The sequence below is a fragment of the Carya illinoinensis genome, chromosome 15 (genome assembly GCF_018687715.1).
Source record: "Carya illinoinensis cultivar Pawnee chromosome 15, C.illinoinensisPawnee_v1, whole genome shotgun sequence".
Lineage (NCBI taxonomy): Eukaryota > Viridiplantae > Streptophyta > Magnoliopsida > Fagales > Juglandaceae > Carya > Carya illinoinensis.
The window spans coordinates 7634040-7654727 of record NC_056766.1 but is presented as its reverse complement, the minus strand read 5'-3'; the positions used below and the strand labels follow the sequence as shown (position 1 = coordinate 7654727).

The window sequence follows — 20688 nt, the reverse complement described above, 5'->3', positions numbered from 1 at the left end:
CTTTATATGAAATAATACCATAATGAAAACAGAAAGCTTATAACCTTTCATACTTTAGAGAAATCCAATGTTTCTGATTATTTAGTTTCACCCACTTCCCACATAAAAGATGTCTATGTAAGTCCATTGCAACTCTCACCCGCATGCATTTCCCCATGCCATGCCATCAGAATCAGCATCCACTCTAATAACATGGCCAACCGAGGATCCCAATTGCCTACTGACTTCTTCTGTCATATCTCCCCATGGCAAGCCATGCAGTTGAACCCAAAAAGGTTCAAACTGGAAACGAATAGCATTCAGAGGAACATCTTCATCAACTTCTTAAAGGAACACAAGGTTCCTATCAAAGAACCAATGACGTCTTCCTAGAACTTTCTCTTTGTGACCAAGAAAGTAGAATTCAATCAAGAACCTATGATCACCCAAGTCCTTAAACCTCACCCAACCCTCCAGTCTCCACACTTAAGACATGGTTACTCTAAAACCTTCACTGTTTATTCCTTTCTCAGTCAGCACTCCCAACAATGCAGAATTTTCCATGTAAAACACCCTCCTTAGCCCCTTCAGAAGGAACTTTTAAGACTTCACTTTCTTCCCTAGATAGATATTGGCAAGTTTGGTAAATATGTTTCATTCCAAAATTCTCATCCCAACTCAAAATTCTCATCTAATCATTACAACCTTTTCAAATCTTCACACAAAATATAATAAATAATTCAACTTTTTCAAATCCCAATACAACTTTTTTAAATCCCAAAATAATAATAATACTAAAAATAATATTTTAAACTTTCATCTCAAACTTAAAATTTTCATCTCTCCCATCTCTTAGCAAGTTCATCTTCCTCCATCGTTACACAGCAATGATGGAGAACAAAAACAACAGAAAAACCAAACTCTCACCAAGAGAGACGTACAACCCTACGCAGGCAAGGGGACTAGAAACCTTACTCAGTCATAGTCTCTAGAGAAAAAGAAAGAGAGAAGGATGGGGATTAAAATAAATAAAACTTAAACACTTAAAATCAGATATTATTATTATTTTTTTTTTTTAAAGAAAAACCATTCTCGTATATTTGTATTCCTCAACTATTACAACTTTTGTCTCTAGTCAGAGAACTTGTAATTACATTTGGCCCTTCCTCTATCCATATAATTTCTCCAGCTAAAGTTAAAGCATGTTTTGCCAATAAATGGGCTACATTATTTCCTTCTCTCAGTATAAACCTCACCTTCCAGTCCTTCCTACCTTTTAGAGCTATTTTTATATCTTCAATGATATGGCCCATCCATGATAAGTCCTCCTCCACATTGTTTACTTTCTTTATTACTGCTTCTGCATCACTTTCCAAGATCACCTTTGAAAAAGCAAGATCCTTACAAACTTCAATTGCCTTCCAAAGAGCAAAGCATTCAGCGAGTGATGGATGAACTACGTTGAGCCTCTTGCTGCAGACTGAAGCTAGAACCTCTCCATCTGCATCTCTAATGACAATCCCCATCCCCACAGTCTTGTTCTTTGTGTCTAGAGCAGCATCCCAATTGGTTATGACTTCATTTGTTCCAGGTTTCTTCCATCTCCTTCCCAGCCGACCCCTCACCCCATCTGATCTGTTTTCCTTCAGTAATATATTGGCAGATCTAAAATCTTCCAACCCTTCATTTGTCTTCAAGACCAACTCTCGTGGACTGTAAAACTTCTGCTCAAAAATGAAAAGGTTCCTTCTTAGCCATATTCTGCGCATGGTTGTTGCTATCTCTTCTAACTCATCTCTATTGAACTTGTTGATGAGTTTTCCCCATAGTTCTAGGAAGTTGTGCTCTGCAACTACACATTTCTGCACTGGACTTGTGAATTCTGACCATACATCACTGCTGACGGGCAACTCCGTATAGCATGAGTCACTATCTCTTCATGTTTTTGACATATTGGACATAAAGAACTATCTCCAATCTTTTTCCTTAACAAATTGCTTCGTGTGGGAAGGATATTATTTGCTGCCTTCCATATGAATTGCTTTACAACCCCTGGCACATTCATCTGCCAAATACTTTTTCATTCAGCCCCATTGGTCACTACCTCAGAAGGCTCTCCCTTTCTTTTCCTTTTTTTGTCCATGTCCACATGGTATGCACTCCTCACAGTAAACTGGCCATCCTTCGTGTATCTCCAAATAATTCTATCCTCCACCCCCATTTTACTTATAGGAATGCTACAGATCTGGTTTGCTTCCCCTTCTTCGAAAATATCATGAATTAGAGCTTCATCCCATTTTATGGTTTGCCCATTTATGAGCCTTTCCACTCTATCATTCCTATTCAGAATTTTAGGGACTGATTGCACACAAAAAGATGAAGGGGTAAGCAGCCATTTCTCCCCCCATATCTTGACTTTAGACCCGTTGCCAACCCTCCACTGCAAACCTTCTTTCAGTAATCCTCCTGCGTGCCATATGCTCCTCCAAATAAATGAGGGACTTCTTCCTAATTTTGCCTTTAGGAAATCTGTGTCTTGAAAATACTTTTCTTTGAAAACAGTGCTACCAATGAGTGTGGGTTTTGTAGAAATCTCCAGCCCTGCTTAGCTAACATGGCAGAATTAAAGCTTTCTAAGTCTCGGAAGCCCATCCCTCCTCTACTTTTCTGTGTTCCCATCTTCTCCCAATTCTACCAATGAACTTTTCTTACATCATCTTTATAGCCCCACCAGAATCTCGAACATAGCATATTCAACTCGTAGCATAAATTTCTGGGCAGCTTGAACACACTCATAATATAAGAGGGGATAGCTTGCAAAACAGCCTTGATTAACACCTCCTTGCCAGCTTGAGATAAGAATTTGTTCTTCCAGCTTTCCATCTTCTGCCACACCCTCTCCTTCACACTTCTGAAAGTATTATATTTAGACTTGCCCACCATAGTAGGAAGTCCTAGGTACTTATCATAGTTTCCACACACTACTCCTCCTGCACCTTTTAAAATTCTGCTCTTCTCCACTGCCCCTATGTTGGTGCTGAAAAACAAAGAAGATTTCTCCTTGTTTAAGACTTGACCCGATGCAAGTTCATACCTCTAAAGTATTTTCATCATTTCACTCCATTCTTCTTTCTTTGCCCTCCCAAACAAGACACAGTCATCAGCAAAAAGCAAGTGATTTACTCTCAGCCCTCTTCTTGACACCGAAACTCCTCTAATTATCCCTCTCTGATCAGCCTTGTTCAACATAGCACTCAGCCCTTCAGCACATAAAATGAACAAATAAGGGGATATGGGGTCCCCCTGCCTTAATCCCCTTGCTGGACTGAATCTTTCACCTGGTACTCCATTCACCAAAACTGAGTATGTCACTGATGCCACACAGCCCATCACAAGCTTAATCCAATTTTCATTAAAGCCCAACTTCCTCATCATTTGTTCCAAGAACTTCCACTCAATCCTGTCATATGCCTTGGACATATCCAATTTTAAGGCCATACTCCCATGCTTGCCTCTTTGTCTTGACTTCATAGTATGCAAAACCTCATAGGCTATCATTACATTGTCAGAAATAAGCCTCCCAGGCAAAAAAGCACTTTGATTTTGGGAGATTACATTAGATAAAACAAACTTTAGCCTATTTGCAATTACTTTTGATATTATCTTGTATACTACATTACAAAGGCTTATGAGTCTGTATTCACTAACCAAACTAGGTTCTTTCACCTTTGGAATAAGAGCAATATAAGTATAGTTGAGAGAGGAAGAAATTGTACCATCATTTAAGCATTTCAGCACTGCATCACAAACTTCATCTCCCACGATGCTCCAATGGGTTTGAAAGAAGCTAGCTCCATAACCATCTGGTCCTGGTGATTTTAGTGGAGCCATCTTGAAAACAGCCTCCTCCACTTCCAACCTGGTGAACTTCTTGCTCAGATTCTCATTCATTTCAAGAGAAACCCTCGGTGCAACATCTCTTATACATTTCTCAATATCAGACTCTATGGGATTAGTGGAGCTAAAGAGATTATCAAAGTAAGATTTGAAGGCCTCTTCAATCTCGGCTTTCTCACTGACCATTCTGTTCTCCCTGTTTAGGATCTGCTTGATGGTGTTCTTTTTCCTCCTTTTAGTTGCACATGCATGAAAAAATCGAGTATTTCTGTCCTCCATCTGGTACCAGCTTTTTTTTGCTCTTTGCTTCCACTTTAAGTCCTCTTTTTCTAGCAACAACCCCACCTCCTGCTGAAGTCTCTTTATTTCTGGCACATTGTGCATTCCTTCCACTTCCTGGAGCTGTTTAAGACTTGTTGTCTTCTCAAGTATTGCCTTTCCTCTATCTTTAATCAAATGTCTATTCCAATTCCTCAATGCCACACTACATTTTTCAAGCAAACTCTGTACCCTCAACCCCGTGTCTCTCATTTCCCCACCCTTCTTCCATTATGCTTCAATGATACTCGTACACCCCTCCTCAAGGGCCCATGATGCTTCATATTTAAAGTCCATACTATTAATTCTTTCAAGACCTGTAGGTTTTTTACAGCAAAGAAGGATGGGTTTATGGTCAGAACATCTTGAGACCAGAATCTCAAGTTCCCTACCAGCATATATATTATTCCAACTAGCATTAACCACTGCTCTATCTAGCCGTTCCTTAGTGAATGTTTCATCACTATGTTTATTACTCCAGGTGAATCTATTTCCTCTCCACCCCACATCATGCAACTCACACACTTCGAGAGCCTCTCTAAAAGAAGCCATTTGAGACTCCTTCCGTGGCCTTCCCCCTTCCTTTTCAGCATCCATAACAATTTCATTGAAGTCTCCCAGGACACACCAACCTTCCCCTTTTGAAGGCTTAAAAGATTCCAAAAGTCTCCAGGCCTCCTGCCTTTTTTGCACCTCGGGATAGCCATAAAAGCCAGTTAAGAGCCATTTAAATTTAGAATATCTGTCAGAAATCCATGAATTGATATGTCTCTGAGAGTAGTTGTACACCTCCAGCTCCACCTCCATGTCCCAAAATAGGATCAAACCTCCCCCTAAGCCCACTGGGTCCACCACAAAGCAATTCTGAAATCCCACCCTACTTTTCAACCATTCAGTTTTAATGCTAATCAATTTTGTCTCCATTAAACAAACAATGTTGGGTTTCTTTTCCTTTACTATTAAGCAAAGGTCCTGAACTGCCCTCGGTAGTTCCAACTTAAAATTTTCATTGTGTTTGTGCAGCCCTGCCTCAACAATAATTTCATTTTCCACATTTTCCTTTCTTCTGACCTTCTTCCCCCTTTTCCCTCCTGAGCCATCTGTATAACTTCATCCACAGGTCTTTTACCTTGGATCTTACCTATTTTAAGCCCTGGCTCTATCCCTTTCCCTCTTGCCCTTCTCTTCCACTTTCCTTCCCCTATAACCTTTTCCTTTTTGCCTTCATTTTTTTCATCTCTCATCCCCACCATATAATTCTATTCACTACCCATAACTTCCCCACCCAAAGCCTCAATGGACTCTTGTACCTCGATCTCCACCAAAAGGCCCTCCCCGTTCTACCTCAGATCTGTCTTCCCCTGCCCTTCCATTGTTTTAACCACTATTTCCCTTCCCAAGCCTTCTGTCATGGACCTTTCCCCTCCTCCCTCTACTACCTCAACCCCCATAGCTGCCCAAACTAGCCGATACTGCACCTGTCACTCCCTTTCCATCATCTATGTCTCCCTCATTTTCCTTTTTCTTTTTTTCCTTCCCCTCACTTGTAACAGATACTTCATCACTCACTTTTCTCTCCATATTTGCAGCATCATGGCTTCCTTTAGTTCCACTAGCTTCAAAGCCTCTATAGCCCTCCATCCCGAACCTCTTTTGGTTTAGACCAGCCCTTAGCCATGTACCAAACTGGTCATCACCCTCCCCTTGTAATTTTTTCCTTCCACCCTTCCCAACACACTCCAGATTTCTATGAAAGAACTTCCCACACTCAAAACAAATCTGAGGCATCTTTTCATATTTTATAGGAATCCACAACTCCTTCCCTTTCACATTAACAGTTCTTCCTCTAGTTATCAGTTTTGTAAGATCCACTTCTACTTTAACTCTAAAGAATTCACCCCAACTACAACCATCTTCTTTTACATCAATCTCAACCACCTTTCCTATCGTACCACCAACCATCCTCCCAAACTTGTCATTCATGCAGGCAAGAGGGAGGTCGTGTAACTGGAGCCAGAACAATTCTTTTTCAAAACACATGTTAGCTGGCTTAGTAAAACCATCGAATAGATTGAGGACAATCAGGCAGTTATCAAATAACCAGGGCTTTCCTGCCCACACTCTCTGCCTATCCTCCTTTGTAGCAAAAGAAATCACAAATATATTCACTCTTACCTCCTGGAACACCGCCGGCTTGCTTAGACGCCATACTTTCCCCATCGTGGCTCCAATCACACCTTGTCCGATCTTCCTTTCCGACAGGATTTTTCCCACTAAACATCGGTCCTCTTTCTCTCCCACACCCCTTAACACTCTATCATCTATCTCGATCGCCGTACTCTCTTCCTCAGAGAGCTGTAGTCCTTTCTACATCCCTTCCAGTTCCTCCATCCGAGCACCACCTTCCTCTGTCGTACCAGAATTGATTCCCAGTCCGACGAGAAACTAACTCCCGCTTCACCTCTTTCTGTTTCCTCTAGAGAGAAAACCGTTAGAGAGAAGAATTTGGCTCTAAACAGAGTTTTATTTATTTTAAAATCAGATATTATTTTAGTATTAAGTAATGAATACTTAATTTGAAAATAATTATATTCACAAATCGGTTCAAGAGTATGCTATCTATATTATTAATATATCACCATTTAATTTATAAAATTTAAATTTAGAATTTTTTTTATAAATAAAATTCAGCTATATCAATCATATTTACGCATGATTTTATAAATATATATTTTTTAATTTAAATTCTACCTTCACAAAAGAGTTATAAAAATAAGTTCTGTTATCTATAATTATTTTTACGTACATTTTACGTATTTATTGAAGTAATTGATTAAAATAGTTATTTTATATTAAAAAGTTAACACATCTAATCACATAAATAGAGTGCACAAAAAATACGTAAATATAACTGTACAAAAATTTTTTATTTATTTTTATAGAATTCTAATATATACAGTTAATTTTACATATTTCTTACTTATTATACTGATATAATTGGTCAAATCAATTATTTTATATTAAAAAAAAAGAACTGCTACAGACACAAAGAGATTATATACAAATAAACTCACAAACTGACATGATTTCAAGTGATGCATTAGATCTATTTTAGATTTTATAATTTGACGTACTATATCAATATACATCAATTTGTAAATTTAATTTTATATAATTCATTTATGGCTAAAATATTTCTCAAAAATAATATAATTAATCATATTAATAAATATGTAAAATAATACATTAAAATAATTACACATAAAATTTTTGAAGAATTTTGAGTTTTACAACCTCAAACTAGTTTGGATAATTTCTTTTTTTGAAACATTTCTCTACATTTTTTATATGTGTCGGAAAATTTGTGGATAATCGCCCCCAAGACTTGAGATACTTGTCCTGAGCTCGCGCTCTCTTCCTCGGCGTAGACAGAGAGATAGTGACGGTGAATCCATGGGTTTACAGAGCTGTATTGGAGGGACGACTTTGCAAACCTTGAAGCTCGCTTCTATTCCTACATTGTCTTCTTCGCGCTTAGTTTCCAGACCAGTACAGCTGAAAGCCCTTACCCTAGACTTTTTCCTCCTCTCCCGCCATGGCCGTTCGAGGAGATCCCCGTTTCCACTCCTCGCCAGAGCTCTCTCGGCCCCGGCTATTGCGTTCCAGACAGAAACACCTCCGGAAGAAAAGGGTAATCCACTGTCCCAATTCTTAGTAGTGGAATTCTTTTTCTTTGAAAAGAAATGTGATTTTGATTTAGAAATGTGTTTTAGGTAATGCAGTTGTGAAGCCTCAGTGGAAAGCTGCGATAGACTTCAAGTGGATAAGGGAGAACAAGGAAGCGGTTGCTGTGAACATAAGGAATAGGAACTCCAATGCTAATTTGGAAGCTGTGATTGAACTGTATGACAAAATGTCCAATCTTCAAAAGGTTATATGCTTCTTCTGAATCAGCCTTCGCCTAGTGCTTTTTGTTTTTCTAATTTGGAAGAAATAGGCATCGGTGTTAGACAAAGTGTTTGTTCATCATACCTATCTCATTTATTGCTCATTGGGAGTTGCGGTACTAGTAGACTAGTAGAACTATGGAGGAGGCTCTGAGCTTATATAAAGATTTTTTGTTGCGAAATTCAATTTGGAGTAGATTGTGCTTCGAGCTATAATATCAATGGGTGCTTTGTTTATATTGCATCTAAAATATGAGGAAGAAGCGAAGACTTGGAACAGTTTTCTTTTCAATTTTTTATTGCTAATTATCACTCACAGATAGCAGGAAGTTGAGCGGCTTCGTGGAGAAAGGAATGTGGTGGCAAACAAGATGAAAGGGAAACTGGAACCATCTGAACGTCAAAGACTCATAGAGGAAGGTATAATTTAAATAGAGTATAAGTGTTATAGCAATCCCTGATTTTAGGATGTATTCTTTAGACCTTTTTATTTGTGCTTTAGGGAAAAATCTGAAAGAAGGACTTGCTACCTTGGAAGAAGACCTGCTTAAACTTACTGATGAGCTTCAGCAGGAAGCACAGGGTATACCAAATATGACTCATCCGGATGTTCCAATTGGAGGAGAGGACTGTTCGGTGATAAGAAAGAAGGTATCTATTTTCTTTGCTGCAAAGGGATGGATGCATGTCGTAGTCCAGGTTCATTCGCTTTCATTTCTTATTTTCTAGTTGCTTTTGTAGGTTGGTAGCCCACCTCAGTTTGGCTTCCAAATCAAGGATCACCTTCAACTTGGAAAAGAACTTGATCTTTTTGATTTTGATGCTGCTGCAGAGGTACTCTCTCTGTTTAATCTAAGGTATTAAAATGTCTCTTAGTTTGTCTTTGCTGGATTTCAATCAGAATATTGAAAGTTTCATTTAGTGGGTCCTATGGAAAGCTACAGGTCTGGAGGGACTCATATTTATGTATTTTAACAATGTTCAGAGTTGATTTCAGACTGTAAATTAAGTTGGCCAAAATGTGTTCAATTTCAATATGATCTCCATCAACAATTAAGATGTGGGGCTTTTTTCATTATATGACTGTCTATATCTAATTACGGACACACTGGGTCTAATTCATGTGCGAATAACCTTTTCAGTTCTTGCATAAATTGGAAATTTCCAGTTTGTAATGTAGCTTACACTATACAGACGCAAAAGTTTTAGATAAAAAAATAAATAAATAAAAATAATAATAAAAAATAGTTGGCTTTGGTAACTTCTTGTCCACTTAGTGTTCGTTCTCTTTCCTGTCCTCATCTAATATTTGCTTGTGTGTACAGGTCAGTGGCTCAAAATTCTACTACCTGAAAAATGAAGCAGTTATGTTAGAGATGGGCCTTATTAACTGGACACTCTCAGAAGTCATGAAGAAGGGCTTTATACCTTTGACAACTCCAGAGATTGTAAGGTCCTCTGTGGTTGAAAAATGTGGTTTCCAACCTCGAGGAGCAAATACTCAGGTTTGTAAATATCTTGCCTTAATCCTTTATTGCTTTCTCTCAGATGTCAAAGTGGTGCCTAAATGTGTTGGTTTCAAATTTTAACCTTGGCTTAATGTGGTTGCCCATCAGATATTGAGTTGATGACTAAGGAGATGCTTAGGGAATGAGGTGAGATGAGAATTTTGTGAATAGTAATGAAAGGGTTTGAGTTGGGATTTTATTGGGTTTGGAGAAAGAAGAGAAAAAAAGTTAAATAAAAATATATTATAAAGTTAAAATATTGTTAGAATATAATTTTTGTTTTGGGATTTGAAAAAGTTGAATTGTTTTTTGTGTTTTTTTTGGAAGTTTGGGAAAGTTGTAATAATTAGGTAATAATTTGATAAAAAAGTTGAAAATTTAAAATTAAAAAGTCTTTGTATTTGAGTGATATTTGGAAAGAAAATTACCAGAAAATTTGAGATGAGATGAGTTATGTTTTCCAAACAATCACTAAGTTGATGTTTTAATTGTTTTGAAAATCATTGAGAAAGCTTCAAGTTCAGATAATTTGGTGAGAACCGCCCTTGAGGCATTAAGGCTTGCAATTCGTTGTATATGAAGGCTGACCTCATTTCTTCAGTGACGTGTTTGAAGAAAGGACAGTTAGTTTTCTGGGTTTCAGGATAGTAGAAATTTATTGTAATTCAAATATTGATTTGCGATCCTCTTGCCTCAAATTTATTAGGTGTGTTCTATTGAGGGCAGTGACCAGTGCTTTATCAGCGCTGCAGAGATTCCCTTTTTTAACAAAGGGACAACTAATATTTTGATATTGGGGATAGTCTAACTTCACTGTAATTCATATATAGATTTTTCTTACTCCTTGGACATGTATCAGGTTTATTCTATTGAGGGTAGTGATCAGTGTCTCATCGGTACAGCAGAGATTCCAGTGGGGGGGATTCATATGGATTCTATTCTTGCCGAGTCACTGTTACCATTGAAGTATGCTGCATTTTCCCATTGCTTCCGGACTGAAGCAGGTGCCGCAGGTGCAGCAACAAGGTAAATTATAAGCATACATACTAGTTTATTCTATGATTAGCTACATCGAGATTTCAGTTCAGGATTTTCTTTTCTAGTTACCTACAATGCACTTAACTAATGCTTCTAAAGGTCCTGCTCCTTGGTGAGGTTCCACATCATCACAAAATGCATATAAATAATGGTTCTACCAAATCGTTGATCTTAAATCCTTAAGGCAACTGTCCCAGAAGAAATATAGGCTAATTATTTCAACCAAGTTTTAAGTGCAAATTAAATATATGCTTGAAAATCTACCAAGTGATGATGAGACATGACCCTTCTCACAACTTTTGACAACTCTAAATGGAGGGTTTTTCGTAAAATGATTTATAAATTAGTTATAGGAGTATCATTTTTTAACGAAAGTGCCCTATGTCAAACAATATTGTAAAAGAAGTACTATTCATCATCCTTTCTGCCATCTCCTCCCATCATCTTCTAATGTGGCATTAAATGATTGGAAAACTATTTATCATCTATTACTTATCATCCAATTATTTGATTCAACGGAGGATGGTAATTAAGAGAATTGTGAATAGAATTTTCCATTGTAAAAAGAAATGTAAAAAAGAGTTGTCTCTATCCTTATTCTAATCTACTACATTGGCCAATATTGTGGAAGGTCATGTACCCCTAAACACATGCCGTATGTCCACTCTTGGGAAATGCTCTTGATTCTAGGCAGGGACAAGTGCCCTTTATGATTGCTAATAGCCTAATTGTCTTATACCGATCACACCTGATCAAAATAAAATTATCTTATGTTAAACCTGTTGGAAATACTGAGCAGGGGTCTTTATCGAGTCCACCAGTTCAGCAAGGTGGAGATGTTTGTCTTATGCAGACCAGAGGAGAGTGACCTCTACCACGAGGAGCTCATTAAGATTGAAGAAGACCTCTTTTCATCACTTGGATTGCACTATAAGTGAGAGCTTCAGCAGTCTACTGATTTGTATATTGATTTTTGTACCGGTCATGATAATTTTGAGTTTCTTGGTAGAACTTTGGACATGGCTTCAGGGGATTTAGGCGCACCTGCTTATCGTAAATTTGATGTCGAGGCGTGGATGCCTGGCTTAGAACGATTTGGTGAGGTATTGTAATCGGACTCTCTCTCTCTCTCTCTCTCTCTCTCTCTCTCTCTCTTATGTGGCTACAAATTTTGATTGGAAATGCTGCTTTCTGAGATGACAACAAAATTAGTTATGTTCAAATATGGGTACCATCAGTCAGCAATTTTCAAAATATTAAATCCCATATGTAATGCTTCGAACAGATATCAAGTGCATCAAACTGTACTGATTATCAAAGTCGCCGACTGGGAATCCGATATCGCCCATCAGAACCATCATCAGCTAGTCCTAAAAAGGGTAAAGCAAACCTTGCACCACCAAGGTTTGTGCACACATTAAACGCAACCGCCTGTGCAGTTCCACGGATGATTGTTTGCTTACTTGAGAATTACCAGCAAGAAGACGGCTCTGTCACCATCCCCGAGCCATTGAGGCCTTTCATGGGTGGGCTTGAGATTATAGCTCCTAAATCCAGATAGGTTGAGGTTATACTTTTTTTATTCATGTATTGTAATTGCAGGATCGCTCTTTGCCGATAACTTTTACGTTTTACTGTTAACAAATATGGTTAATAAAAAGGCATACACATGAATTGGTAAAAGAAGTGCCTGTTGTTTCATGATGCATGACTTATTACGGAAAAACTCTTCTGACAATTAGCATTCTCGTCTTACTTGCTCCATCATTCTCTTGCAAGTCTGCAGGCCTTTCATGGGTGGGATGAAGTTGAATTTTGTGGCAAACAGCATCCGTTTGTGGTTCCTACCATGCAAGGACAGTGATAATAAGAGTGTTGGAACAATCATATGCAATGCGGTTGTTGTCATGGCAAAATTCTTTCTTCGTACGTGAACTTGATTACAGAAGATTATCAATCTGTCACTGATCAAGGTGGTTGTTTTCCAATAACTTCGAGTTCGAGCCTGTGCTTGATTTGAAATGGTTGATGATTCTGATAACTATGATTTGTGGGTGGGCAAGGTTACTGACAGGAAAGGACCCAAAGTACCATGACTGTTTTGATAACTATGGGATTGAGATTGCTTATCCATCCCCTCTACTGACTGGAGTTCATCTTGCACAAATCCATCTTCTTTAATAACTATGATGTTCTGAATTTTGATGCCCTCCTCCTGAAACCAAACTCTTTTGAGGTTATATGTAAGAGGTAACCACCGTACTCTAGTCTCTAATGCCTTAACAAAGGCTCCAAGACATTACGTGCCATGAAAGAGGAAAAAGAAACGTAGGCAGTGAAACGAAGGAAAAATCTTTAAACTTTTTTCGTTTTTATTGAATTCAATGACTGTGAATGAACATACATAGACGTTGTCAAAAGAAGAAATACAGCATGGTGTCCCTGACCAATTCCCTATGCAGCTCATTCAATCCAGGCCAACTCCAACCAAAAAAATGTGCAAGGAAGGCCGCTATCTCGCATGATTGCGTTCCTGCCCAGCACCCTACTTCGATTTTCCTCTTCTTTGGTATATTTGCCCTAGCATTCTAGGGTTTGGGGTATATATCCATCCCCATGGCAGCAGAACAGCTTGAGTTGCTTCAACTTCTTGTATGGAAAGCAAGTGCCACCAACCCTCCAGCACAGGACTCGTTTATCAAAAGTAACAATCTGCATCATCCGATCTACCTGACTATGTGAGAGGCGTTCATATTTGGCGACTCCTTCTGACATAAACAATCTGGTAAAGGGTTTACGTAAAAGGCTTCTTCCGACCGAAACCTATCCATTCCCTTTGTTCCAGAAATGGGGCCTTTTCTCTTCCTTGGAGACCCTTGCCTGTGCAACCAATATGACAAACAAAAACCAAATCAAGGTAAACTGCAGCGCCAACTGAATCATTACACTATAAGATACTTGAGAGAATGAAAAGAATAGATTGTCCAGCATAACTCTTCACCATCAGAATAAACAAGAAAAGAAGGGAGGGGGGATATGAACTCCCCCACTTCAATCCTGAAACACATGCCGCAGACATGAAATTTTGTCCCAGCAGAAGACTACCTCAAAAGCCACCCATTCAGTAGGGGGCTCAAGCTATAGAGTCTCGTCACTCTGGCGACTAAAAGGAGTGATCTGACACCCGCACCTTCAATCAAACGTCAAAAATTATCTTCTTCTTCCTTTTTTTTATTATCATAACAACAATGGTGTGAACAAAAAAGAACGGAAAAGACTTGCTTATGAGAGCCAATACTCCAAGCCTCTGCTCTTAACGACTGTAGAAAACTATGTGACAGTGCGCAGGAAGGAAGTTAATGTAATGTAAAATATAGCTTAAAGGGGCGGTGGTGGTGGTTAGAACAATCCTCTAGAGAGTGAGTGACGGTTAAGATATCCTACCTAAACAACAGATAATACATCTGCCGTCTCACATGTGACCACAACTACACTTACAGAAGCTATAGACTCATCATCACTCTTACATACCGTCTTCTATGTGCTTCAATTATTCGATTTGATAAATTTCTGCCTTCTTTCAGAGTTCCCCGCTCAATTTTGTCAAACAGACGAACAAGAGTTTTCCTGATGGACACAGAAAAAAGCAAGTACATTAATGTGAAGCAATTGATGGGAGCATGTGAGGTTGATAGTAATTTATTAATCAACAGAAAAACCCTCAACAAGAAAGTGCCATGCCTGTCAGGTGAAATTGTTTTCCTATGTCCAAGAAAACGACGATGACCTTCAACTGCCCTTGCCATGTTCCCAGAGTAAGATGGGATAAATACATCACTTTCGACAGATACAATGTAATCGAGTGCAGCAAGTTGAGAGGCGTGATCCATAAAAGGCTCCAGCTCCTCCACAGATGCCAATTTTTCCTGCAAGTGAATCAATTTTTTCAATCTTTTCTCAGTCCTTAGCAGCCCTCCCCAAGGTAAGCATACATTAATATAAAAAGGAAGCAGAGTTAAAAAAAGTGCATATTTTTAGAACTTAACCCACAGAGAGAGAGAGAGAGAGAGAGAGAGAGAGAGAGAGAGAGAGAGAGAGAGAGAGAGAGAGAGATTTAATAGTTGGAAAAATAAAAGGAGAGAATGATACTAAACTTCAATTTTCCACAAATTGGATTTAGTTCATGAGTGATTCAAGTGAGCTATATGAGGTCTCTACATAATGATTGGTAGTGCGTATCTAATTTCTAGGCATCCTTTGATATGAGCTGGTTTTTCCTTGCAGGATCTTTCATTTATTTGAGCAAAATGTCACCCAACTTGCTTCTCTGCTGTGAGAAAATTCATCCAATTATCACTTGCTTCTCTCTCGTTATGTCAATCAACTATAAATAGGGGAACACATAAAGCATAGATATTGTTCTCGCTACAAGAACTAGTACTTTGAAACCATCAGAAGCTTGATGGAGCAATTAAGTTCCATATGACATAATCTAATTATTCCAACACAATCCAATCAACTTAAAATCCAACTCTAGTATTAGACGATCTCCTTTGGTATACATGGTCAAACTGTTTGGCGTCCCTAGCCTGAATCCAATGGTTTCACAAATGTTAAATGCGTACGCAGGGTACAAGTGCCTGAACCAGTAGATGGCTGACACGAGCCTGAAGGTTTGCTCTGCATCACCTATTGCTGTAAGCAAGACACTTTTTCATTCACATTTTCTATTTGCAAAGCAGAACACGTGACATACCATTCAAAATTGGAGTTTGTGATGATAATTAGTGTGATTCAAAATCTGAGTATTTGAGAAACCAAAAGCATTCGAAAGTGAATAACATATCCAGACCACGCTTCTTTAATAAAGACATTTAAAAATCAAGCACAAGAATGCAGTTTCATACCTTGCTCTTTAATATGGGATAGCGGGATCGCAGATCAGCCATATGAGAATCACCCCCATATATCTCTCCAGCAGCAATGTATATAGGGGTATTTGATGGGTACCCAAGAGAAGAGAGAAAAATTCCAACTTCCTTGGGAGTCAAGGGGCAGTAACCTTTGGATCTCTGTTCCCCAGAATCAATGTCTTTTATTTTCCAGTATGCAGTGTTCTCCCTGGAAGTACAGGATTAAAATAATACATATAAGTGTTGACATTACAGATAAGGGACTGTTCTATAAGCAAACTCAGAGAAAAAAATTTATTATCCAGGACTTTTTTAATAAGTAATCAATTCATTATCCAGGTTAAAAGCATAAGCATCTCATACCTGATCATCCTTAGCTCATCAGCTTCAGCTGGAGACAGACCGTGTGTGCAGCCACTAAAGGCAAGCATGTCCTTCTCATACCGTAAATGCAGAGCAATGTAGCGACCATAGGACCTCATCCGATTGACCAACAACTGCAACATTGAACGAAAAAAATACCGGTCAGAAGAGAGATAAAGCCACTCTAGAAACCAGATGAACATTTAGTTGGATTACTTTTCCCAGTGCTTCAATTTGAGGTGAAAAACGGAGGGCTTCATAACAGGCACGGCAACGCAATTTCTGAATGTCTGGAGGAAGATTGTTATTTGCCAAACGAGAATCAGATTTGGCAGCACGAATAACCTGAAAATAAAAAGATTGCATTACAAGAAAAAAAATAGGCTGACCAGATAGGTGAATGATTTGAATTCAGAAAAAATAATGCGTAGACCAGAAGCATTTAAATAAACATACCTGAAAATCCTCCCACATGCTAGCTATCTCATCCTGGTAGTAATCCATGCCAGACCAGCTTCTAAAATGCTTGACAGCTCTAGTAGCAGCAGCCAGTTCCTTAGGAAGCTTTTTTACTACTCTTACATCATTAGCCAGAGCATTAATAAAATGATCTTCATCAAAAACGTCCGAGAAGTTACTGCAGATTCAACACAGGTCTTATTATCACATCATTTCTGTAAAATACAACACTCTTTTTTTTTTTTTCTTTGGAGGGGAAGGCATTCAAGATTTCTACCTAGAGTCCTGCCAAAACGACCGTTTATCAAGTTCTGGAATAACAAGGGTGGCATTTATGATGTGGGCTACAGCTACCATGTCACATATCTGCAATTCAAGGGCAAATAACCTTATTCAGCTATTAAAACACCTCTCTTCATGTCAATTAAGAGAGACCTCAACACTCAAGGTTGTCAAAAAGATTGGAAGGAGACCTCCACAGTAAGGTTTCATAGTACATAGCTTTTGGGATTTATTTCATGTACAATGTCATCAATCATACAATCAGAAGGAAAATATGTTTAAATGTAAATATTACAAAAGGATTTGATGAAACAACTTCTCAAACTGGATTGGGACTGGCTATTGAATTTGAAGTTTTCAGCTTCCACAACTTTGCAGTCAGATACGCGTGTGCGTGCGCACACACACAACAAGCACGCATGCATGTATGTATGTATGCACATGCATACTAATATCAAGTGCAATGCATGAGACAAAAAGAAGGAATAGATGGGGCATGAAGCACAGACCCCAGCACGCATTTGGTTGAGCCCACCGTTTGTATGGACAAGAAGGTAACCCCGTGACTCTATAGGAGCTGGATAAACAAAAGTGAATCAAAAAGTGAGTAAACAAGCATATCACATTCGCCAAGATATTTTAACTCAAGCCCCTTCCTTACTTGCATAACTAGCAGTAGGCTTTACGCAGGGCACAAAATCGCGATTTGGTGGAGACTTCCATAGTTTGTACAACTCCAAGGTCCCTCTAGCACCAGCCAACTGTCAATTCTAAGGGAGTGAAAACATGAAATATGCATGACTATTTTGTATAATTCATACACCTAAATCTAAGAGACGAGATTCAAACCACTAGCAACCACAGCACTGGGAAACTCAAAGAAAAAATAAACCATATGTTAGAACGGATATAAAGTTATCCTTTCATTTTGGTCGCTTGAAATTAAAAAAAAAAAAAAAAAAAAAAAAAAAAAAAAAAAGAGAGAAATTAGAGAAATTGATGTCTTCAGTGTTATGCTTTACGCTGTATTTCCCTCCCCAATATAAAACTCTATTCAACTTTACCGCAAAAGTTTTGACAGTTTCAGTCTAGCTGAGTACCGGTTCTAGATCATTAATTATAACTTAAAGTTCTTGATGTTGAAATCTCTTTTATCCTCCTAATTCTAACCGCAACCAAACACAGCGCAATAAATAAAGTAAACCATATACTAGGAAGAACCATAGAAACAGAAAACCTGACGAGAAGATAGCGGCGCTTTTGACAAATGTGGCGGAGTGAGCTCTTGCGTCCAGCTTCGCACCGTGCTAAATCTCTGGTGTTTGAATTCATGTTGCTACAAATTAATAATACAATGATATCTTAGATCATCGTAACACCTAACCAATGAGACCAAAAAAAAAAAACAAAAACTAAAATATAAAAATCCATGTAAGAAACTTTCCACATAGGTAGATAACACAGTGATGTCTACAAGTTAATGAATATACATAGTTGATCACGAAATAGACATAACAAAGTAAAATAATCGAGTAATATATTCTAAATAGACATCTACATCCCAATTTACTAGTTCTTTCGCTGAAATTTCACAGAAAGCAGAAACTAGAAGTTTTCAAACCCGGCGCTCGAACAGTTGGAGATCACGGAAGCTTCCGGAAGGAAAGCAAAATTACCGAACCAAAAAATGCAAAAACCCTAGTTTCAAAAGAAAGTAAAGAAAAAAGAGAAAATAAAAGGATATAGCAGGCCAAGAGAGTGGAGTGATTACCGTGGGAAGCTTGTAGGGGTCCGGGAAGTTTGAGACTATGGAGGAAGAGAAAGTGTGGAGATGGAAAGAGAGCAGAGCCACTAGCGCTATAGCACAAATGGCGAAAGTTAGCACCTTCCGCAATAGAGCCAACGGTCTCCATCTACGCCTATGCATATGCATCTCTAAGTGTCTTTCTTTCTAGAACACACTGCAAGACTCCTCTATCTCCCAAAGGTTATCACACACTGAGCAAAGGCGGAAAGACATTTGCCCGATTCGTTTGCCATGCGTGATGCGTTTCGTGTCGCTCTCCGGTCGCTTGAGAGAGTGATTGATTGATTGATGAAGATGAAGACGACGGTGAAGAAGAGGACGGCAGAGCCGATTGGGTTAATTGGGTGTTTCTCTGTGTATTGTGTTTCTGTGCTCTCATTTCCCCCAAGCTCTTTTACTGCTAATTTGCACAGCTATTTAGGTTTTATTTAGACGAAGAGAATAGATTAGAGAAGATAGTTGATGGAAGATAAAAATTAAATATAATATTATTAAATATTATTTTTTTAATATTATTATTATTTTAAAATTTTAAAACATTAAATTAAGATTTTAAAAAATTAAATTATTTATTATGTTTTATATAAAAAATTTATAATAATAAAATGACATTCGAATCTAAATCGGTTTTAATTATCCACAAGCATCTTTTGATTTAGATAGGCATTAAATATTAATAAATAATTTATAATAATAAATATTATAAGAACACGTGAAGGTCTTGTATTGAATATTAAACTCAATTGAAATAAAATTTTCATAAATAATAATAAATTAAGATGATATAGTAAATTTTGTAGAGTCTATCTAAAAGAAGTTAAAATATATTTATAGAAAGTTAAAAAAGATTGTCAGTTCTACGTATAAAGACGTGTTGAGTTGAAAAAAATTGTGAATCTAACGTTTAAAAAGGTTTTGAGTTAAAATAAGTCTAGTGATTTAAGAATTGAGTATTTAAATATTAAACTTAATTTAAAATTAGACCGATCTCAATTTAGTCTAAGTTTTAAACAAAACCTAAATTTATTTTATCATATAAAATATTTTACAATCTGATATACTATATCAAATTAGATTCGTTGGTAACTTTTCTTTAGTAAAATCTCTAAACATCTTTACATTTTTACATCCAAGCATACAAGATCTGACCACTTTTTTGAAAGTCTGAAAATGTTTTCAAAAATAGTTTTTACAACTATTCGTAATAGCATTTTTACATTACTCATGAAAACTTCTTACATCTAAACATTATCTAAATCCCACCCACCGGGTATCTAGATGAATATAGTGCTAAGATGATCATATATAAATAAAGAGTCTTCATTTTTGTGGGAGAAAAATATATTGGGTACTAAATCTTTTATTGCAATATTTTGAAAGTCATGCCACTAAGACAAACATCTTGAGTTCTTAATTTGGATCACATAATCCATGAACAAATGGGTTATGTATAAAGGGTCGTGCTACAACCTCCTATACCCACCAGTGGGTACGAGAAATGTCACCGATAAGGTTAAATGGTTTTTTTATCATTTTTTTTTTATATTTTAAAACATTCACAATATTATTAAAAAATACTTTTTTATCATTCTCGAGTCATTTCATCTATAGCTTTAGATTATTGTATATATAATGGAAGGGGGAGGTGTTAAAGGCCATAAAAGCCAATGAAAATGGTACCATAAAGTAAGGTTTTAATGTTACCATAATTATGTTAATACACGTGTTACCAAAAGACAAAACATCAACAATGCACTTAAAACTTAAGAAGGTGAACCCCATCTCTTCATATTTATATTAAAAATAATGCTAGATACAGTCTTAGGATATATAAATTCTGTGCATTCCATTTGAAAAAAAAAATTAAATTCACCACCAAAAAATTCATTTTAAAGAAAATATGTGAGACTTATATACTTTAAAATTAAAAATATTATTTCTCTTATATTAATAAAAAAATGACAAATCTTAAACAATGCTCAGAAAAAAAAAAACAAAAATAAATAATAAATTAGTAAATTCCAATATCATACTCCACATCTGTGATTGGACCATGGCAAATTTCTGATAATTGGACATATCACTTTCAGCTCTGGCACCCATGGAAATATTAAAATCGTAATGGGAAGTCAGTTCCCAAGGGTGAATGGCCAAGCAAAGTAAAGTCTCCAATTCCA

At 37.4% G+C, this 20688-nt stretch overlaps 2 protein-coding genes across 8 annotated transcripts; one reads left to right on the top strand and one right to left on the bottom strand.

Annotated features, from left to right (window-relative positions):
• Positions 1-7534: 7534 nt before the first annotated feature.
• Positions 7535-12895, top strand: LOC122296114 (serine--tRNA ligase, chloroplastic/mitochondrial). 6 transcript variants are annotated; one of them, XM_043105547.1, is made up of 11 exons: positions 7535-7885; positions 7968-8125; positions 8468-8561; positions 8644-8792; positions 8883-8975; positions 9467-9646; positions 10509-10675; positions 11487-11621; positions 11697-11790; positions 11973-12248; positions 12474-12895. In XM_043105547.1, exons 1-10 carry the CDS (start codon positions 7648-7650, stop codon positions 12246-12248), a joined length of 1584 nt encoding a protein of 527 aa, XP_042961481.1. In that variant the 5' UTR covers positions 7535-7647; the 3' UTR covers positions 12474-12895. The 6 variants fall into 6 exon arrangements, with proteins under 6 accessions (XP_042961481.1, XP_042961483.1, XP_042961482.1 ...); XM_043105549.1 differs by having other exon boundaries at positions 12467-12895; XM_043105548.1 differs by having other exon boundaries at positions 11973-12254.
• Positions 12896-13035: 140 nt separating this feature from the next.
• Positions 13036-18917, bottom strand: LOC122296112 (O-fucosyltransferase 7-like). Of its 2 annotated transcripts, none has more exons than XM_043105545.1 (12): positions 18476-18917; positions 17942-18040; positions 17366-17465; positions 17214-17281; positions 16700-16788; positions 16420-16600; positions 16180-16308; positions 15964-16097; positions 15595-15808; positions 14429-14613; positions 14219-14314; positions 13036-13567 (listed from the first exon to the last, which is right to left on the bottom strand). In XM_043105545.1, exons 1-12 carry the CDS (start codon positions 18635-18637, stop codon positions 13414-13416), a joined length of 1611 nt encoding a protein of 536 aa, XP_042961479.1. In that variant the 5' UTR covers positions 18638-18917; the 3' UTR covers positions 13036-13413. The 2 variants fall into 2 exon arrangements, with proteins under 2 accessions (XP_042961479.1, XP_042961480.1); XM_043105546.1 differs by having other exon boundaries at positions 17366-17474; positions 18476-18494.
• Positions 18918-20688: the final 1771 nt, after the last annotated feature.

What these genes read in the sequence shown, in the direction of transcription:
- LOC122296112 (XM_043105545.1), bottom strand. Translation starts at nt 18,637, where the DNA reads ATGCATATGCATAGGCGTAGATGGAGACCGTTGGCTCTATTGCGGAAG. An exon ending in ACCCCTACAAGCTTCCCACG is followed by an intron (nt 18,041 to 18,475) that starts GTAATCACTCCA and finishes ATTAATTTGTAG; the next exon opens with CAACATGAATTCAAACACCA. An exon ending in AAATTGAAGCACTGGGAAAA is followed by an intron (nt 16,098 to 16,179) that starts GTAATCCAACTA and finishes TCAATGTTGCAG; the next exon opens with TTGTTGGTCAATCGGATGAG.
- LOC122296114 (XM_043105547.1), top strand. Translation starts at nt 7,648, where the DNA reads ATGGGTTTACAGAGCTGTATTGGAGGGACGACTTTGCAAACCTTGAAG. An exon ending in AACACCTCCGGAAGAAAAGG is followed by an intron (nt 7,886 to 7,967) that starts GTAATCCACTGT and finishes AATGTGTTTTAG; the next exon opens with GTAATGCAGTTGTGAAGCCT. An exon ending in TCACTTGGATTGCACTATAA is followed by an intron (nt 11,622 to 11,696) that starts GTGAGAGCTTCA and finishes GTTTCTTGGTAG; the next exon opens with AACTTTGGACATGGCTTCAG.